At 31.6% G+C, this 18,932-nt stretch overlaps 3 protein-coding genes across 7 annotated transcripts; all 3 read left to right on the top strand.

Annotated features, from left to right (window-relative positions):
- Positions 1–1,317: 1,317 nt before the first annotated feature.
- Positions 1,318–4,066, top strand: LOC107414426 (DNA-directed RNA polymerases II, IV and V subunit 6A). Of its 2 annotated transcripts, XM_016022536.4 has the most exons (6): positions 1,329–1,546; positions 2,102–2,135; positions 2,255–2,427; positions 2,535–2,586; positions 3,560–3,627; positions 3,763–4,066. In XM_016022536.4, the coding sequence occupies exons 1-6, from the start codon at positions 1,512–1,514 to the stop codon at positions 3,830–3,832; spliced, it is 432 nt and encodes a 143-aa protein (XP_015878022.1). In that variant the 5' UTR covers positions 1,329–1,511; the 3' UTR covers positions 3,833–4,066. The 2 variants fall into 2 exon arrangements, with proteins under 2 accessions (XP_060676006.1, XP_015878022.1); XM_060820023.1 differs by lacking the exons at positions 3,560–3,627; positions 3,763–4,066 and adding an exon at positions 2,722–2,943 and having other exon boundaries at positions 1,318–1,546.
- A 6,377-nt stretch (positions 4,067–10,443) lies between these two features.
- On the top strand, positions 10,444–13,498 carry LOC107414433 (F-box protein PP2-A14). Its single transcript, XM_016022543.4, has 3 exons — positions 10,444–11,025; positions 11,493–11,611; positions 12,969–13,498. Exons 1-3 carry the CDS (start codon positions 10,693–10,695, stop codon positions 13,378–13,380), a joined length of 864 nt encoding a protein of 287 aa, XP_015878029.3. The 5' UTR covers positions 10,444–10,692; the 3' UTR covers positions 13,381–13,498.
- Positions 13,499–15,028: 1,530 nt separating this feature from the next.
- On the top strand, positions 15,029–18,453 carry LOC107414444 (F-box protein At4g00755). 4 transcript variants are annotated; one of them, XM_016022553.4, is made up of 6 exons: positions 15,029–15,186; positions 15,747–15,933; positions 16,814–17,221; positions 17,318–17,478; positions 17,900–18,018; positions 18,176–18,453. In XM_016022553.4, the coding sequence occupies exons 2-6, from the start codon at positions 15,798–15,800 to the stop codon at positions 18,444–18,446; spliced, it is 1,095 nt and encodes a 364-aa protein (XP_015878039.2). In that variant the 5' UTR covers positions 15,029–15,186; positions 15,747–15,797; the 3' UTR covers positions 18,447–18,453. The 4 variants fall into 4 exon arrangements, with proteins under 4 accessions (XP_015878039.2, XP_060675899.1, XP_015878040.2 ...); XM_060819916.1 differs by having other exon boundaries at positions 18,138–18,453; XM_016022554.4 differs by having other exon boundaries at positions 15,059–15,227.
- The last annotated feature ends 479 nt before the right edge of the window (positions 18,454–18,932 follow it).

Raw genomic sequence — 18,932 nt, 5'->3', positions numbered from 1 at the left:
TGCCCTTTTATATGTTCTTAATGATTCTCTTAAAAAAATAAAAAAAAAAAACATAAACGAATTAACATATTTGCCTATGTTTTTTTGTTATTGTTATCATTCAAAAGTCTACCTACGTGTTGCAGTTAACAAATGTATAAACTAATGTCTAAAAAATGCAAACACAACGGAATCTGCTTATGGTAATTAAAATATGGTACCACATTAACAACAAAGTTTCACCTGGAGTAAGATTTATGGAGAAAACTTCTCAACTACTATCATGTGCTTTCTACCTAACACTCTAGTTTATTTATTTATTATTATTAATTTTTTTTTCTATTACAGGGGAAGGAGGATTTTTTTACCTGGATTAAACCTTGACATAGAGTTGTACTCTCAATAGTACAATATTGGACCAAGCTTATAAGTACAATACTTTAGTTTTATAAGTATTTTTTGAGACAATGACCCTAAATATAAATTTTTTTCATTCTACTTGTATGTGGGTCTCTTTACCTTTCATATATTGCAGCAATTAGATTCCACTTTGTTCCGTAGTTTCCCCTGTGTATCCTTCAAACTTTCCATCTTTCCCCTTCTCCCTTTATAACAAACTAACTTAGACCCTATTTGGCGGGATTTTGAAAAATCAAAAGCAGCTTTCGATTTCATTGTGTACGGTAGTTTCACTTGTTTATCCTTCAAACTTTCCATGATTTTTCTTTTTCTTTTGTATCGAAGAAATTTAGGTTTTGTTTGGCAGAATTTTTGAAAAATTAAAAATAAATTTAAAAGATGTTTCTGAAAGTATTTGGATAATTTTTAATAAATATTTTTAATTTTTATAAACACTTCTAATCAAAGTCAATACAAAATAATTTTTTAAAAAAATATTTAAAAAAAAAAGGAAATAAAAGCAAAAATTATGTCAAATGGGGCTAATATCTTCCCTACTCTGCTTCTTTTCCCTTCCGTTATTCTATGATACAAACACAGACTAACGTCAAGCCATTGCCCTGGATTTAAATGACTAGGCTATCCTTCAGGACCATGAAGTAAATGTTAATTGAATCTGTGCAACATGTTCATGGAACTAGACCGAATTGTCCATAGCTAACTGGGTCCGGCCCAAAGCTCAAACTGCAGATATGTTGGTGGTTTGAGCCGTCTAGCTTCTCAATGCTTATCTGTAATTCTAAATACACCCGAACATTACTCTTAATAAAATTCGTGGTCTTAAAAGCAATTATTATTATTATATTTTTTTTAATGTGATTCATTTTGTTAAAAAAAAAAAAAAAAAAACATTTATTTTGCGGACTCAAAAAAAAAAAAAAACAAAAACAAAAACAAAAAAGGGGAACATATAGCTTAACGGTGCGCTCTCCCTCAGGCCTCACCGCCATTGTATTGGTTTCTGATTAGCGCGAGCGCCCTCCTTCATTTCGTTGCTCAGGCCTGCCCCTTTCCTTACTTTGATCAATTGGGCAAGGGTTTGGCCAAGTAAAACCTTCTTCCTCAAATCAACAATGGCGGACGACGATTACAATGAGATGGATATGGGGTACCCTCTCTCTCTCTCTCTCTCTCTCTCTCTGTTACCCTCGCCAACATTTTACATTTGTGTCGGAGTTTCGTTTTTCTGTTTGATTTTTTACTTTCAATTTCTCCGAAGAAAATTTGAACCAAAAAAAGACAAAATCTTTACTCTTTTATCCTTCTTTTTCTTAATACTCGTTATTTGGGCTTTTAAGAGATTAAAATTACACTTTAACTAAATTGAATCAAGAAGCGCGTATCAAATTCTGGTTCGAAACCAAAGACAGAGACAAGTGCTTACCCTAGGGTTTCAAAATTTCCCCCTTTTTCTTTACTTGTTTCTCGGTAATCAAGCAAAGGAAGGAAAACAATTATTTTTTTAGGTGATATCTTAATGTAACTTTGTAGACTACATTTTATATAAGCTGTCCAAGCCCTTATCTGATTAAAGTTTGTCTGGCCAAACTTCACTTCATACTAAAAAAACTAATATGATGTTCCTTTTAGGATTCAATTGCTAAATTGTTGGCATTATCTCATACTATTGAATAGTGATTTTTGACCAACATTTTGTCTACAGATACGAGGATGAGCCACCAGAACCTGAGGTTGAAGTAAGAACTCGGTTACTTTTCGTTTTGAGTTTTTGAATAAAAAATAATGATAGTAATAACAAAACTGATATTTTAGTTGTTTTTAAGAAGAAATAATAAATTATTGTGTTGATGGACAGGAAGGTGTAGAGGAAGATGTGGAAAACGATAACAATGATGAGACTCCTGGAGATGCCGTTGAAACGGAGGATAAAGAAGAACAGGAACCAGTTGAAAAACCTCGTAAAACTTCCAAATTTATGACCAAATATGAGCGAGCCAGAATCTTAGGTACACGTGCTGTGCAGATCAGGTATTTGTCTTAAACCACAAAAAAGCTAATCTTTTGTCAATCAAGTTTTGTTTATCTTTGATGAATTTTTTTTTTTTTTTTAAATTTTTTTTTCCTTGAATGGGCAGCATGAATGCACCTGTAATGGTTGAGTTGGAGGGTGAGACTGACCCACTTGAAGTAAGAATCTCCAAGATTTTTTGTTCTTTAAGAGCTTTTTGTCTAACATACATGTTTGTTAGTATTGCGTGAAAGATGACAGCAGTTGTTTTAGGCAGAAAACGTAATGTAACAAAGATGTGTTGGAAATTGCAGGGTATCATGCAATACAACGTATGTTTAGTAATGAAACATATGTATTATACGATACACAAAAATTTAGTAAGATAATGTCTTTTTTCTGTTAAACATATTAGTTTTGTTGTAAACCTGTGTTGCTACTTCAGAAATAGGAAGTTAAATTTCTTGGAATCTAGGGGTGATGATGATGATGCCAATTTAAAAAATTAATGATTGAAATTCGAATGACTGTCGGAAGTTTTTAAAACTTGTATATTGATTTGATAATGATGGACATGGTTTATCGTATTGGTGTTTTTATTTATACTTGTATAGAAGTACTTGGAATGTAATATAACTATAAATGACGTATGCACACAATGTTGGAGTTAATAATGGTCTTCTGATATGCTGCAATAGACCATTAGATCCACATTTCGAGAACTTGGTAGATTAGTACAAGCATTATATTAAGCTTCCTTATAATGTGACAGCATCCTGGACTCCTTTATGATAAGGCCTAATCTAACATATGATTAGAAAGTGCATGTGTAATATCTCTTTCGCGAGCACTCATCTTCATTTGTGCTGTAACTGCTGTTTTAGAACAATATTGTGTCTGATAGCAAATTTTGTTTGCATGTATAATAAAACTTAATCCAACATATGATTAAACAGTGAACCTGTAATATCTTTTCTGCAAGTTGTTGTGTCTGTTAGCAAATTTTATTTTCCTTTTTTTTCTATTCCATACTGGTACATGCCAATTGCATCTGTACCAAATGCAGGAGCATCTTGCTTGCAATGCTACTAGTTTAATATTTTTCCTTTCATGTTACAAAAAAAACGATTTATTGATTTTCCGTTTGTTAAGATTGCTATGAAGGAACTGCGTGAGCGAAAGATTCCCTTTACCATACGCCGCTACCTGCCTGACGGAAGGTGAGGTCCTTGGTTCAGGTTTCCCTTTATTTGGACATCATGCTCATAAGCATGCTACGTTTCTCTCTTTTTCTTATCTGTAGTAGCATGAATTCTAAAGTATTAACTGTTATTTTGGGTCTATAAACTTTCCAGTTACGAGGACTGGGGAGTCGATGAATTGATTGTGGAAGACTCATGGAAGAGGCAAGTTGGCGGTGATTAGACTGTTCTGATTATTAGGAATGTTCTGTCTCATGGAAGAGGCACGTGGGTGATGATCGAGATGTTTCTCATTTGGTCAGAGAAAAATGATCTTGCAATATGTAGACTTGTCTCTAAGCTTTGTATGACATGGATGTGAACTTTTTGATGTGGACCTTAGAAAAGACTTCATCAAAAATTGTTGAATTGTTTTACTAGTTTTATGCATATATGATTTATATGAGATTCAAAAACAGTTTAAATGTTTGCAGGGTATGCTTAAGCTTATCATAAGAATCAATTACCAAGAGTTTTTGCATAATGTGCCTTTAACCAATTTTAGTTCCATCTTTTCCTATGCTAAATTCGATGATAGTTTATCTCCTATTGTTAAATTTGTTGAAATTTCAAAGGATTTTTTTCAATTATAAGCTACTGAATATCATTGAACTACAATATTAAATGTTGAAACCTCTAAATATGTCTTTAAATGTTGGAGTTCATGTTTTATATATGTCTCTGGAAAAGTATCTTGGTTACTGAATGTCTCTCTGCCCATTGAAGCAATAAACCAAACTAACTAACTTCACCTTTTGGTTTAATAAGTAAATAAACATATTATCTATTTTTAGGGGCCATGTCACCGCTTGCAAAGAAAATTAGAATATAAAATCACAATGACCCTGTATCTATCAAGGCCTTTTTATATTGTCTCTAATCTTTTCATTGCTATAAACAAGTAATAAAAAAGAAACAAAGGAGAAAAGAATTGCTAAAATTAAATTTCATGGTTAAAGAGTTGATGTCCGCTCTAAAGAGTCAATAAGCACTTAATATGAAATTGGCAAAAAAAAAGAAGAAGAAAAAGTATCATCGTTGCGGATGCATCAATTCCAAAGGGTAGAGAGATTGAAATAGTAAAACAACTTGAATGGAGGAAAAAGACAGATCGAAAAATCGATGGAGAAAGAAAAGGACATCGTCCAAGAAACTGCTTGAATGGATGAAAAATCCCCATCTTCAATTCTTCATACATCTCATATTCCAAATCATGCACCTAGATACATATATATTCCAAAGGTATTTATGACAGGAATCTAGACAAAAATAAATAAATAAATAATTCAAAATATATATGTCTTTTTATAGTGTAGATGTTGCAAGTTTTTATAATACGGATTTTCAAAAACGGATGATTTAAAAAAAATAATAATAATAATTGTTTAAAAACTGTCGGCTTTAGTTCTTATATATATATATATATATATATATTTATACATACACACATATATATGATTTGAAACATACAAACTACTTCAGCAGCAGATAATATCCTAAATATCTGAAGTAACCTGGAAGCTCATATATCTTATGGTGATTGCATGAATCCCTACAAGTACATATCAAAGGTGGCCTGCATTATTTGCATATGTAATTTCTATATTCAACTGCTCATTTACCCATGATCAAACTAGGAAGGAAAAATAAAGTTGAAGCCGGCAAAGATGACTTGCATAATACAAGATTCCAAATGAAAATATAATCGATAGAAGTCACTTGGTTGCTGGTTTACCAGTTCCACAAGGCGCTCCGTATAAACCTGTCTTGTACTGTACTAAACAGCAACATGATTGATGTAAATGCACATTTTTTCAAAGTTGCACAAAAGTGTGTTGGCCCTTTTCTCACACAGCCATTTTTTTCTTCTTCTTCCTCTCCTAATAATGCTTTTTTATGGGATAATTTAATGTTTTTTCTTTCTAACTCATTCTTCTTCTCGTCTATGTTCGGTATGCCCGTCTTACCATTGGGCTCATATGCGGATGGGACCCACCATGCGGGATCACAGGTAAGTCCGGCATATTAAAGTTTTTCTCATTTATGAAACTTGTATATATATATATATATATATATTAACCACAAAATAAAATTTTTATAGCTCTTCTATTTTTATTTTTATTTTTCTATTAAATTAGGATTAAATATGCAATTCAATAAAAAGCAAGATTGACAATGCCGGGGGCCTGTGGCTCACAAAACCGGGCCTTACACGTTGTTACGTACTGCTTCAGGCATGCTTTCCCAATCAGATAATGCAAAAGTATTGGGTTAATGCGTAACGCTGTTAACCCAATACATATGAGATATGTAGATTCCGTCTACATATTTAAAGTCTAAACTCCGATTGTATTGAAAATCGAGTGACATCTTAGGAATTTATGGTGAAGACTATACTTCAGCACAGTTGCTTTATTTTATTTTATTTTACTTTGCTCATGTTCCTACACTGTTTTACTGTTTAATTGACTTTGGCGGTAGGTAGATTTTTTTTTTTTTTTTGATAAGTAATAATTCATTGCTTAGACTCAAAAAACCTCCCGAAAAGGAGGGAATTAGCGGTAGGTAGAATTGGTAACTGAGCAACTAAGTGACTTTTATCAATTAAACTTTTGTTGTAAATTTGTTCTGCTATTAATCTCTGCTGGCTTGAACTTTATTTTTCCTTTCTAGCTAGTTTGATTCTGGGTAAATGAGTTGTTGAATATAGATATTACATACGCAAAATGCAGGCAACTTATATGTAATAATCTTAGCATTTATGTCATCACCATAAGATATAAACGCTATTAGGTTAATTCCAGATATTTAGGATATTATCTGTTGCTAAAGTGCTTTATATATTTCAAATTATTTGCATATATTATGGTCTTTGAATATTTTTTTGTGTAGATTCTTGTCATAAAGATTGTCTGTATCTAGGTGCATGATGAACATATAAAGGAAGTATTTTTTTTTCTTTCTCTATCGGTTTTAACGTTTTATATATATATATATATATATTTTTCTCTTGTCAATTTCATATAATTAAATGCTGTTTTATACTTTGGTTACAGACACTTTAGGAGGACATCAACACTTTGACCATGAAAGTTAATTTTGCTACAATGTTTTTTCCTCTGTTTCTTTTTATTACTTACTTGTACCAATGAAAAGAGTGGAGACAAAAAGGCCCTATTAATTGCAGGGTCAATGTTGGTATATTCTGATTTTCTTTGCAAGCAATCACTTGGTTTGGTTTGGTTTTGGTATAGGGCCCTGAATAATATTTGGTCTTATATGCATTTAAAAATTAATTGGTTTGGTTTTGAACCCCAATAACTCACCAATTCATCCTTAGCGGGTTAAATATCCTTTCTCTGTAGCTTTAACAAAAAGTAGGTTTTCACTGTCCTTCGAGTTCTTAACTTTTGTTTTATTTGTTTTGCATTTTTATGGAAAAAGTTTAGCTATTTTTTGCGAAAGCAATAATCAAGCTGCATACACTTTCTTGCGATTCTTATTCTTCTCTGCGAAAAAAATATATTCTTCCTCCACCATGTGCTGCGGTCAATGTCTATAAGTTTATAAAACTAGAGAATTATTCATCAAAAAAATAAAACTAGAGAAAAGTATTTACAATCTCATTTTCGCTGGAAATTTTGTCTTTGGTTAATAGGCTATACCGCTAGTGGCTAAAACCTAAGGTCTTGGTACATCCCCTATTTTCAATTTTTTTTTTTTTTTTTTTAACCTTGTCGTTATTTCATTCTTTAAATAATTATTGATTTGACATTATTTGTCTAAGCCATTTATATAAGGTTATCTAAACCTGATATCTTTATCAGATTCAATAAATTAACTAATAATTTTAGGCAAAAAAATAAAACTAATAAGGCCCTATTAACCATAGGCTGTTAGATCACCAACCGATATGAAACTTTGACTTTTCAATGACCACGAGGTACAAATGCTAAAGAAGTTCAGAAAATTTCTATTCGTTAGTATACAAAATATCCATGCTATTTGGACCATATGCCAACTGTAATCATTGAATTGGAATTGGGCCAAAAAAAGAATTGGAATTAGACAAACGTGATTCATCACCAGATTAAAAAAATTAATGTGTGATCAATGAATGCGACAAATACATAACTTATGGGACCCATCAAAGACAGGGCATGCAATCCAGTGGGCTAATGGAGTAGAATCATGTGCTTGATGTCAAATACAACGATACAAAGAATCAATTCCAATATATTGAAACTACCTCGTAATGTTTGTGTTGTAGGAAATTGAGTGGTGCACATTTCTTTTAATTTTCTTATATGTAGGCTAAGCTGGCTTAATATGATTACCTGTGGGAAACTAAAAATTCTAATTTGAAAAGGTCGACAGAAAAGAAAAGAAAAATACAATTATATAAAAGAATTGTATGCATTTCTATCACATAAAATATTATTCAACCTCTTGTAATGATAATGGAAGAAATTCTTTACAATGAATTTTTTTTTTTCAATTTTACCCTTACAGGAAAGGATCGCAGCCTCTAATTAATTCGAAATCAAATTAAGCATGATCCAAAATGAACTCGTTTTCAAAGAATTTTGGCACAAGAACTTCATTCGATCTGTTGTTGTTTTGTGTGAGCTTATGTTTAATATGCTTTAAAGCTTTATCCCTTTCCCGTATCAAAAATATGGTCCTCGGAGATGACATTTGGGATTCTGAATTAATTACTAATTCTTGACCTCCCATGCCTGATTTTTAATTAATATTTTCTAACCCCTGTAGCAAGGAACACGGAAACGTACATGCATGGAGAACCTAAAGGAGTTTGTGTTTTAGGTCTAAATCAACTTTTAATTCACAAAATTAATTGTGTCTTTGTGTGTAGTCTTCACTGTGCCAAAAACATGCTTAAGAGGAATGATGAAAAGTTTATCATCCTTAGTTTCCTACTTGTAGTCATGACTACTCATGCCAACTCGATCTTGTATAGAGTTGAAAAATCTTACCAAGATGATGATGTGAAAATCAAAACACAAGTAACAAATTTATATACATGTTAATAATAATATTTAATTGGTCGTAGTCTATTTCAATTAATATTAAAATATTTGTATGTAGTAAATTTTATTAATTTTTTACCAGTTTTATTGGGTAGGATTGGGAAACACAATTGACAGAGAGATTTGAAGTTGGAGCATGAGGGACCAAGCTCGTGCCTATCTTTCAGAAACCAAATAGTTCTTCTTCACATAATGATTTATATTTTGACCAACTTGTCAACATTATGTTTGCTTTTCTACAGAAAAGTTCAGTAGAGAAATAAAAGGAATCAAATTGTATCCTTAAAAGCCTGAAAAGAAACAGGTCTTAATTTGAATGATTAAGATGATTATCAAAGGAAGCACATGCATATGACTAAATATATTTGATTACAATGTACGAGTACATTAATCAAAATTAATTATTAGAGATAAGCTTGACAAACTTGTTTTCTACAAGCCAAAACAAAATGTCATATATTGCTCCGTGGAAATATTTATAGGGGTCATGTTTATATTTTCAAAATCACTTCATTTCTGGGGAATATTAGTAGACGTTTTTTTCCCCCCAAGAGAATATTTTGATTGGCTTTGCAGCTAAAAACGAAAAGCTCAACATATATCACCCTTGAAACTCATTTTTCCAAAAGCATGACTGATCAAGCAGGCTGGAAAAAAACATTAAATATTAGCCATGTGGAAGGCTTTGATCCTTCATTAATTATATTTGCAACTTCATGCAATCCTAATCAATTAGTACCACATATTATTAAAAACAGAAAAAAAAAATAAATTTAGTACCATATATATATATATATATATCACCCACATGAATCAATTCATACTTGTTCACATCGAAAATATCAAATAAAAACCCTATTAACAATTTATTTAATCAATGCATACGTGAAACTAACCATTAATTCAAACCACACAGAAGAACGAAGCCATAGAAGAGATTTTTATTATATTAATTAATCAAACTAGGACCCATGTGCAAGCCTTTATGAATAACTGTTCTAATTAACTTGGACATGTCCATATCAAATAAATATGCTTGCTTAATATTTAGAACAACAAAATCCAATTAGGTGCACTTTGGATTACGTAATAATAAATAATTCAAAGGGTATCTTAGTCATTTAATTAATTCATATCAAGCCCCACGTACAGCAGTGTTGCCATTAGCAAGCAAAACGAAAATATCCAATGCCTCGTGACATTTGACAGCTTGCCATTCTAATAACAGGTTTTTCTTCTTCTTCTTCTTTTTTTTTTTTTTTTTTTTTGATGTTTTAATTTTCTCTTATTTACGAACTAATAGTCTTATATCTAGAATTATCTATCATACAGCTTGTTATTTATATATATAGGAGATCGAATATTATTTATATATAAACAGGAACTTGAATAATTAAACAGCAATTTATCTGAAATAATTATGTTTTCATGCCAAAAAGGTTTCAATCTAATATGATAAATAAGTATAACCAAACAATTAATTTTAAAAATAAATCGTGTGATTGAATTTGAGCCAAGTACATTTCCAAATCTTACCAAAAAATGCCCAATTAATAACTGTGCATTCATAATAACAATAAAACTAATTATTGCTCTCGCGTGCATGGTTTTAATTAATTTCTAAACCAACCCAGTTTCCACATGGTGGTTTCTAAAAAGAAGGTGAGAGAATCTTTTGTCAAAATATAATGATTCCCACCACAAATATATATATTCCATGCACACTCACATATACGTCCTTCAAAACCCAGAAGCTCACTTTATCCTTTTTCTCTTTCTTAAGACCCACACTCTAGCCTAATTAATATGCCTTTCCTTCCTTTCACACCACAAAAATGTTGACTCCAATATCAATCTCTCTTCCCACTTCCCGTCTCTTTTATTTCCTCCTTCTCTACCTTTAAAAAGCATTAATTATTCTTTCATTTTTTGGGTTTTTGATCTTTTTATTTTAGGATTCCTTTTCCCCCCCCTTTTTTGTTCATCTTGTTTTATGGGGACTGGTTTCTCAGCTTTTTTTGCAATTGAAACAAGTGGAAGCTCTCTTCCTCCTTCTAAACCTGGACTCGGTGATTTGCCTGATAATTGTATATCATCCATTTTTACGTACCTGGATCCGCCGGAGATATGTAAATTCTCAAGGTTGAATCGGACTTTTCGTGGCGCTTCTTTGGCTGATTTTGTTTGGGAATCAAAGCTACCATCAAATTATAAGTTTCTTGTTCACAAAGTTGTCAATGAAAATGAAAAACCAGATAAGCGCTTGTCTAAGAAAGAGATATATGCCCATCTATGTCAACCCAATCGCCTTGATGGTGGCACCAAGGTATAGCTTTCTTGCTGATCAGTTTACATGCTTATTTTTTTCTTTCATTCTTAATTACTTTGTTCCTTCCTTTTTTTTTTTTTTTTTTATATTAATAATTAAGAGTATGTGTTAGACACTAACCACATATACATATTAAACCAACTTCTTATCAGAGTAGTAGTAATTTAACAATATATGATTGTTTCAAAATGAGAATATATATAATAATTTTGATCAATTAATAATTATATTTTTGCCTTTTAATTCATTTCCAAATTTTGATATTTAATTAATGATCTATTAAGCTTTTGTGACGACCAATTAGAAAGAAAAATATTCGAAGCCTTTTTGTTCTTCAATAATGTAACACAATTTTAGTGCTCCATTATATTAACCGGAAGTAAGATTAAAGAAGCTTTTTTAATTTATTAACAAAGGGTAAAATAACGAACGTTAAAGTGGTCTGGTTTTTTATCCATGTGTAGGAAGTTTGGCTGGATAAGACTTCCGGAAAAGTTTTTTTATCCATTTCATCAAAAGCATTGAGGATCACAGGAATAGATGATCGCAGATATTGGAATTTTATTTCAACCGAGGAATCCAGGTGAGAATTTCAATTTGATCTTCGATTTTCTTACTTTTCTTCGTTATTGATCGCTTAGATGCTATGCAATATGATTATATACATGAGATTATCAAGAATTTTTATTTTCTTTTGCGATAAAATTCTCAAGAGTTAAAGACAAAAAAAAATTTAAAAAAAAAAAATGGAGATCTATATATTTTTGCATCATTAATATATAACATGATTTATTTTCTGAATTGGAAAACTAGAACGTTTTTAATAACGTGTGACTAGAAACTTTTTAATTTCCACATTTTTTTTCTTTCGCAAGTTTGTTGGCTCTTCAAGTATAAGAAGGTTTGATGTCTTCTTCATTATCATTACCTAAGTTAATTAATCATCTTAATTAAGGTCATAAAGTGGTCGATTTAATATTATAGATAAAGTATGGGGGTAGAGCCTTTTGATTTGATATATTTTTACCTGCTTCCACTAGCAGGATATATGAAGTTTTTTTTAGGAGGGTATATGAATTTGATATTAAAAGTAAATTTCTGACATATATATATATATAGATCCTATATTTACTCATGGAAAAAGCAATCAAAAAAAGACTTCACGTGCTTTTTAGTCTCCGAAAATAATTATTTACAATAAAGGTTTGGATTATAAAAACATTATATAAAGGTGGTTTCTTTGCTCACAGAAACGGGGTTATTTATAAAGCATTCATTGGAATTAATTATAATTAATTTATTTTCTTTTATCTATTTCCTTTGCTAGCTTTCCTACACAGACTCACAAGTCACATCTAGCTAAAAGACATTTTAACTAAAAACCATGTAGCTAGCCAGTAGACTAACTGTTACACACAACATGCACGTTTCTAATAATTAAAAAAAAAAAAAAAAAAAGGAAAGAAAGAAAGAGGGAAACACCTCCTATAGGTCTTGTCAGTGGTATATAGTTTTAATAATAAGACATTCTCTATATAATTAATCATCCCCAATAACATATGTTTTCCCGTAGTTCAGTGGTAAATCCACTCAGATTCTAGTTATTATAGGTGAAATTTACCTCCCCTTCAGTTAATATATTTTAATTCTTGATAATATATATAAAAATTTTATTATATTGTTTGATTATGGCCTCATATAATTTAACTGTGAGATCCAAATCCTAAAAAATGGCAATGCCAAATTATCAAAATTTAGCATCACAAACAAGAGTAAAATGCTAAAATGTAGAAATGGAATGGCATTCGAGGTACTCTTATTTTTTGTTTTTTCCATTTATATTATGTACAGCTTAAATAAATGTACCTCTTAATTAATCAAGCCTCGAATTAATCATAATATATGGTCTGAAATGGGCATGTATTTGTGCAAATATGCAGATTCCACACAGTGGCTTATCTTCAGCAGATATGGTGGGTGGAAGTACTAGGAGAGTTAGAGTTTGAATTTCCACCGGGAAGCTATAGCCTTTGCTTCCGATTGCAGCTTGGCAAACCAACTACTACAAGATTTGGCCGACGAATCTGCGCCGTCGATCAGGTCCATGGTTGGGACGCAAAGCCCGTACGATTCCAGTTGGCTACATCCAACGGTCAGAGAGCTTCATCAGAGTGTTATCTGAAACAACAAGGGACTTGGATCCATTACCATGTGGGTGATTTTGTGGTTGAAAACACTAACATGCCAATCAAGATTAAGTTTTCAATGGTTCAGATTGATTGTACACATACCAAAGGTGGGCTCTGCTTGGACTCTGTGTTAATATGCCCAAGTGAGTTTAGGGAAAGGTAAAAGCCTAGCAAATTAACATGACTTAAATGAGTTTTGTAAATTTTGTTTGTAAATTAAAGTGGTATATGTAGAATAGAAATTTGGGGAAATGCCAAAAAAGACACAGCAATTTGTTGGGTCTTCGAATTTTTTTTTTTTTTTTTTTTTTTGGGGGGGGGGGGGGGGGGGGGGGGTTGGGGTTATAGATCAGGAAATTATTGCTTTGTTTAGTTTTGGTTTGAAAATTTATTGCATTTTTAAGCAAAGGGGTGTTTTGTTTTTTCATTCCCTTTTGGAGTTGTAATTTGCAGTAAAGTTCCTCTTTCTTCAAGAGTTGCATACCTTTGCCATGTTACCAATCCAACATGAAAGTTCAAAAAAGTCTCTGAACTGGTTAAGATGGGAAACCATACCACAATTGAAAGTCAACATCAAATCAATATTATGAATATGATAAGTAGGTGGAGTATAAACTTTGAGGTTTTTTTTTTTTTTTTTTTTATTTTCAAGGAGGAAGATAAAGTTGTTTAGCTTTCCCTGTTCCCAAAGGGCTTTAGGAGGAGGTCCAACCGACACCATATGAGAGGCCAAAGATTATTTAGATCCGAGTTGCATTGTCCATTTAAGCACCTGTCTGCGTATCTGTCCCCAAATTTAACAATGATGGTGATAGTTGATGTTTGACAGACCACCAAAATAATAATAATAATAATCAAATTGATTAGTTTTCCTCTAAATCTGCAACTATTTTTTTTTTTTTAAATAAATCCGCAACTTCTTATTATCTCTTATTTTATCTTATTTCTTTTCTTTTCTTTTCTTTTCATTTTTTATTTCTCTTTTATTTTTAACTCTTTACGGCTTTACTTTAAAAGTATTAAACAAATATATATTTACATTTATCTCAACAAAATGTTGTTAGTGAACCTCAAATTTAAATATATAAATGAGAAATTATTAATTATTATTTAGAACATTACAACTATTTTGGTAATATCAAATATATATTTGTTACTGTCGTTTCATTTTCCATTATATATCTCTTTCCTTTATCAAAAAAACAAAGAAGAAAGAACTATATTTGTTAGCCCAAAAAAAATAAAACAATACTTACTTTTTTTAAAAAAATTATTCTATTTGCAATATAAATTCTTAATTTTTTTTATAGCCATTCTTTATGATACTTTTTAAATCATAATTTTGTTTAACATTATTTTTCTTTGTTACAAGCTGTTAAATCTTGTAAAAATACGTTCAATAATGCAAATAATAACATTGAATAGCAATAATAATGAAAAATAAAGTAAATTAAGAACTCGGTTTATGATTACGGTGGAGGCATGAGCTTTGAAAGAAGCATTACTCGGAGGATTTTAGGCGAGTTGAAAGATATTTGCAATAGTCAATAAATTATTTATTTAATGTATTATCTGTCCATTTAATATACACCTAACGAAAAATAATAATAGTAATATTGACGTATTTTTTTTTTCGAAACAAAGAATAAAAGTAATTATTCATTTATATATTTTAATATATTGATGTATTTTTCCACAAAGAATAAAATCAAAAGTAATAAAAAAGTTTCATTATCGGAAAATAAATAATTTATAAATTCCTCAAAACCGAAAAAGAAAATATATATAATAATATTTATAAATTCACGAATTATGTATTCGTAAAGTAGCTTTTTTTTTTTTTTTTAAACACTCGAACCGTATCTGCGACATCGAAAGTTGAGGCTAGTCGGTGAGGTCATAGCGTCTGTGTTTCTGTGCGTCTGAAAGAACTTTGCTTTGCTTTTAGATCCATGGCTTCTCTTCAAAAGTACATTACTTTCATTCTCTGCTTTTTTCCCCCAACCCCAAGTATATTCTTTTTCTTCTTTACAAACTTACTCTGTCTCTCCCCTCTTTCTCTGTTTATGTATATATATATATATATATCTACATATCCCTAATCCATGAATTTAGAACTGATTTATGTAAATATATCTACATATTCTTAATCCATGAATTTAGAACTGATTTATTTAATTATTTTTTGTAATTTGTTTCTCAAATCTTATTTCGATTACTGGGGAGTTTTCATTCGTCAATTTTTGTTTCTGTTTTTTTGTTAAATGTATTACTTCATGATAACTCATCTACAAACTTTGTCGCCACAATCTTAATTGCTGCAGGTAAAAGAAAAGTGATAACCCATTAGAAGAAGAAAGTGAATTTACTACCTTTAATTGCCAAACTTTACGACATCAAACTATGAATTCTTTACTGTTTTTCTACTTGTACTACCAATGGAACAATTTGGGTTTGGAATTTTATTTTATTTTTTATTTTTTTCTGAATTCCGACTTATTGATGTATTTTTGTATTGTATTTTTGCAGTTCTGAATCAGGTTTTTTTGAATAGCCATAAGGCTTCGATCGTTATTCAATATGCCTAAAATGGATAACAGCTGTGATTTCATATACTGGCTCTCACCTGACATGTCAATAGAGATTCTCACACATTTAGATGACCCATCTGATCTTGTTCGTGTTTCTGCGGTTTCGAGGCTTTGGCATCGATTTGGTAAGCTTTTGGAATAATTTATCAGCTTCTTTCTTATGGGTCGAAGTCAATTTTCAATTTTTGAATATGCTTTAAATATCTTTTTTGTGCTTCGGCATCGATTTGGTAAGCTTTTGGCATAGTTTATCAGCTTCTTTCTTATGGGTTTAAGTCAACTTTCAATTTTTGAATATGCTTTTAATACCTTTTTTTGTACATGTAAAAAGTATTTTAGTTGTTTTGATGCTATAAGTGGTTATGTTATTTTTTCTTATTTTTGTGCTGATAATACAAATGATTACATGCTATGTCAATATCCTTCGTTTTCATATAGCTCTTTGACATAGTTACGAAAAAATATTTATATATATATATATATAACTCTGCACATTAATGGAAATGGTCTTTTGGAATGAACTTGTTTACTGTTTCAAGCAATGGCATACAACCAATATGATTTTCCTTTACAAAAGTATTTATTGGCATGGTTGCATAAAAAAGAACGACATGAACCTAAAGGTGAAGTAGAGGCTTTTTAAGCATGGAGGTTTTGGGTTCTTTCTCGGTTGACAGCAGCTCATTTTTTTCGTAAATGAATTTTTGTGAGACGAAGGAAGAACATAGATTAACTATGATTTTGTTAGGCATTCATTCCATCCTTCATGTTTTATTTTATTTTATTATTATTATTATTATTATTTTTTTTTTTTAACGCAAGTTGATAATATCTTCACTACTTAAATTTCATCTTAAAAAGTAATTACTATAAAGTGATCTTTTTTATAGCTTATGTTTAATTGCTGGTTTGTTTTTGTGCTTGAATATGAATAAACTTTATATGACCTAGAATTCCCTATTCTGAAGTTCTTTTTTGCTGATGTTGATTGTTCTTATTCTGCAGTCATTGAAAATGGCCTTTGTGGGCAGCTTTGCTTGAAAATGTTGCCCGAAGTATCTAATGCTGCTAATGTCATAAACAACAAGATAGAACCATTAAAAGTCAATGTTAATAGTACTGTGGAGTGGGAGTGCCTCAGGAAGAGGCATAGAGTCTATTCATTTTTAGCACGAGGTCTTTCTCCTGTTGTAAGAAAAGATTGCATATCAGAGGCCATTAGTGCATCCAGTACTGACAATTATCCTGAAGAAAGCATTCAGAATACTTTAGAGCCAAGGGATAGAATTCAGAATAGAGCTTCATACTGGTCCAGTAAAGGTGAACGTGATCCTGCTGTTCCTGAGATATTGCTATATAAGTTGATTGCAAAACTCTCTGTTATTACTGAAATCCATGTTCAGCCATTCCAAGGTTATTCCTGATAATTCATCTCTCTGTCATTTAGAGATTTGTTACAGATCCTATATTTTTCTTGCTTAATTGAACTAATTATGTTGTTAACATCAGCATACTTTCAGTACGGCTTCCCTATATATTCGCCAAGGGCCATTCGATTTAGAGTGGGTCACCTCCAAAACCAAGTGGAATTTGGGGGTGATGTTGCTAATAGTGCAGCAGCCAATGCTTTTATATGGACATACACTTCACCAGAATTTCCAATGGTCCAGGTTTGTTGCACTGTTTGATTTTCTTAGCTTTGTTTTAAGTTTTCAAATAGGGGAAGTTTGTTGAAGTGTCTTTGGTCATAGAATTCCATAGTCTTGCTGCAATGGTTTTGAAACCATTTGCATACGGTGGGTACTTCCTTCTGTGCTGAAACCATTCCCCATTTTGGATGCAATTTTTGCTTTTCCTTACCACCTCCCAGTGATGTATGTGCCTATTATGAAACTGCATTAAATGAATTCTTGAGCAGTAATCTGAATATTTGTATTATGTATGGATAGTAACTTTTAATACTTTCAGTGTGCATAAATGTTTTAGTTCGTTTAAATATAAATTCAAATCTATAACTGTGGTCCTTTCTTTTGACTATTGTTTTATGCATTACGTCAAGTTTCAAGACCTTAAGCGACTGCAATGAAACAGGAAAATTCCTTGCAGAAGTTTGAGCTACCTGAAGCTGCTCTTTGTATTGGAGGATTTCTGGCAGTTGAGCTACTGGGTAGGGTTCAGAGACAAGAAATTGATGGATTGTATTATATTTGGTACTCTCTCTCTCTCTCTCTCTCGCTCTATATATATATATATATATAACAGTAATATGATGATTATAGTATGCCAGTCCAAGAGACCATGTTTGCTTTGTTGCTAAATTTACTTGCAGTGTGTTAGCTTACATCTCATGTTGTTGGCACGGTGCAGTATCTCCCATGTCCAAGTGGTGGGTAAACCACTCTCGCCGGGTTTTGAGGTCGAAATGGTTGATCATTCTGGAAATTGCACCTTGAGGTATTACCGCGAAAGAGATTCTTCACTAAAATCAAGTGAGGAGGTGGGTGAACCTTCTCGCTTTCTTTCATTCACTGCAAGATTAATGAGTGCGGGTTGGGAGCGTAGAATCTGGAACAGAATTCTGGCTACTGGGCCAGTTGCCAGTGATGATGATGAATCAGAAGATGAGCTTACTGCCTAGTTTTACCTCCTCTTTCTGTTCTTTTGTTGCCATTTAAGATTACTCCAGCTGGATGGGGCTGTTGATTGGTCGTGAAAATGCGCCACATCTCAAAAAATTGTCTCTGAGCATGTATACACTGTGAAGCGAGGAAAACTTTGGTAAAAAGAACTTTTGACTTTCAAATAATACCATGACCAATTTTCTCTCTTAAAAAATACTACAGATTTATTAAAATATCAATTATAAACGAACAACATACTATACCGACATGACTTGAGCTAGCGAAAATTACATCATTTTTGCTGGCTACTTTTTCCCATTATCATTGTTCAACACGAAATAAAGCAGAGTTGAGCAAAGTTTATGTAAACAAGGGATACAAACAAGCATGTAAATATCATGGCACTAGGAAACTTCATTGTTCTCAGGTTTGAAAATTCGCAACATCTCAATGTAGTCCTTGAGCAGGTACCGTGTAGCGAGGAAAACGTTACCAAACATAAC

This window comes from Ziziphus jujuba, chromosome 8 (assembly GCF_031755915.1).
Source record: "Ziziphus jujuba cultivar Dongzao chromosome 8, ASM3175591v1".
NCBI lineage: Eukaryota > Viridiplantae > Streptophyta > Magnoliopsida > Rosales > Rhamnaceae > Ziziphus > Ziziphus jujuba.
This window is presented reverse-complemented; position numbering and strand designations above follow the sequence as displayed.

What these genes read in the sequence shown, in the direction of transcription:
- LOC107414444 (XM_016022553.4), top strand. Translation starts at nt 15,798, where the DNA reads ATGCCTAAAATGGATAACAGCTGTGATTTCATATACTGGCTCTCACCT. An exon ending in CCATGTTCAGCCATTCCAAG is followed by an intron (nt 17,222 to 17,317) that starts GTTATTCCTGAT and finishes TGTTAACATCAG; the next exon opens with CATACTTTCAGTACGGCTTC. An exon ending in CAGAATTTCCAATGGTCCAG is followed by an intron (nt 17,479 to 17,899) that starts GTTTGTTGCACT and finishes GCAATGAAACAG; the next exon opens with GAAAATTCCTTGCAGAAGTT.
- LOC107414426 (XM_016022536.4), top strand. Translation starts at nt 1,512, where the DNA reads ATGGCGGACGACGATTACAATGAGATGGATATGGG. An exon ending in CACCAGAACCTGAGGTTGAA is followed by an intron (nt 2,136 to 2,254) that starts GTAAGAACTCGG and finishes GTTGATGGACAG; the next exon opens with GAAGGTGTAGAGGAAGATGT. An exon ending in CGCTACCTGCCTGACGGAAG is followed by an intron (nt 3,628 to 3,762) that starts GTGAGGTCCTTG and finishes TAAACTTTCCAG; the next exon opens with TTACGAGGACTGGGGAGTCG.
- LOC107414433 (XM_016022543.4), top strand. Translation starts at nt 10,693, where the DNA reads ATGGGGACTGGTTTCTCAGCTTTTTTTGCAATTGAAACAAGTGGAAGC. An exon ending in GCCTTGATGGTGGCACCAAG is followed by an intron (nt 11,026 to 11,492) that starts GTATAGCTTTCT and finishes ATCCATGTGTAG; the next exon opens with GAAGTTTGGCTGGATAAGAC. An exon ending in ATTTCAACCGAGGAATCCAG is followed by an intron (nt 11,612 to 12,968) that starts GTGAGAATTTCA and finishes GCAAATATGCAG; the next exon opens with ATTCCACACAGTGGCTTATC.